Here is a 1,632-nt window from a genome sequence, read left to right on the forward strand (position 1 = left end):
TGATTTCCGCATGTTAATACACCGACATCTGTGATCACCGAAATTTGTGACCATGACCACCGGTCACAAAATCCGATGGTCACACATTTTGCGATGGTCACAAATTCACCGTAGCCTACTCGTAATTAGGTAGGCTACATAATAGGCTACAATAGCAGTCTACTGCCATCTGTAGTCTACAACCATCCAACCCTTCATCTGTTGTCCAGGCCTATAACCACCCCACCCCTTCATCTGTAATCCATAACCATCCAACCCTTCATCTGTAATCCATAACCATCCAACCTTTCATCTGTAGTCTACCCATTCAACCAACTAGTTTAGGCATAGGTTATTGCCATTGCTGCAACAAACCTTTAATTTCTTTAGGCAGGCTAGTTGTTTTTTTGGTGTATTCAGACATTCGACACTTCAAAGGCAAACAGTTGTTCTTCTTGATATCCAACTACAAGCATTTGGAAAGTTGAGTTTCTCCCTAATAACTGGAACGACTTGACCAACTCGTTGCGTTAGCCTACGACGCTCGGCATGATCTGATGTCACTCTTCTGTAGACAAAGACGTATGCCTTCATAGAATGGGACGAAATGCTATAACGGAATAGAATAGTCAGAGCGCGCTAATCCAATCATATCTTGGGAGTAAGAAACGCAGGGCGGAACGTCTCATGAATATGAGCCGGTCTCGGTCCGGGGCCACCAATAGACCGTGCTAAGGGCCGGGCATGCAAATATACCACTGACAGCTGTGGAGCTGAAATCACAGTCAAGCGAATGGAGAGGAATGGGACCGGTTGCTCTGATGTTGCACAGCTGCATGTCGGTACTCGCTAATATGATACAAACATGGATATAAAGAATTACTTCTGTGAATAGAATATGCCGACAGTTTAGTCCGTTACTTGCGTAGCCTATCACGGTGAATACCGGTGAAAAGAACAGTTCAGTTTTTTAAGAACCAAAGAACTAGGATGTATCGTGCGTTTTCTTTCCCGGTGACAGCGGAGCGAAGTCGGAATAAGGAGCGCTTGGAGGCGAGTTTAGCCGGTCTGTGTGAGTTGGAGCTGCTTAAACAGCGGCAGGAATGCCTGGTTCTGGGTGCCCTATCTCTCGGGGACACTATCCCAGGCCGTGCGGCATGGGGTGGGCTCCAGCCGGCCCGTTCAGTCTTCGAGAGATCAAACAGTGCGCCGGACGACTTTCGGGGCCAGTCGGTAAGAAAGATTTAACGTGAAATTCGTACGTGGATTGATATCTTCATTTGAAAAAAATGTTCACAACACGCGAACGCCTGTAGCTCTATAAGTTGCTTAAAATAGCACTTGTGCGCACGCGACACACAGCCTTAAGAATTTAGGAACGCTGAGAGCTCGAGCCCTTTTGACTCTCGGTGCAGATGGCGAATAACGGTCCTACAGTCTGAGAGATGCCCCCGCGAGCCTGAACTGATTTTATGAAAGTGAGAAAAATAGCTCCAGGAAACAACGAGGGAAGGAAAAACCCATTCATTGTAACATACTGCACATTTTGGAATGATACATTGTTACACAATGCATACACATACACAATGCTAATCGGTGAAATAGCCTTTTAAGGCAATCTAGTGAATTCGGTGCGTGTGTTCATTCCATTGT

General features: G+C 46.0%; 1 protein-coding gene across 1 annotated transcript in view; it reads left to right on the top strand.

The window, feature by feature from the left end:
* Positions 1 to 969: 969 nt before the first annotated feature.
* The window catches only part of LOC311317888 (uncharacterized protein), a gene marked incomplete at both ends in the record, with an annotated part of 30,250 nt that continues 29,587 nt past the window's right edge, over positions 970 to 1,632 (top strand). Inside the window, one exon of the mRNA XM_084449028.1 lies at positions 970 to 1,212. Within this exon, the coding sequence (XP_084305154.1) occupies positions 970 to 1,212 (243 nt within the window). The remainder of the gene's footprint in view (positions 1,213 to 1,632) is intronic.

The sequence above is a fragment of the Borostomias antarcticus genome (assembly GCF_949987555.1).
Source record: "Borostomias antarcticus genome assembly, chromosome: 1".
Taxonomy (NCBI): Eukaryota; Metazoa; Chordata; class Actinopteri; order Stomiiformes; family Stomiidae; genus Borostomias; species Borostomias antarcticus.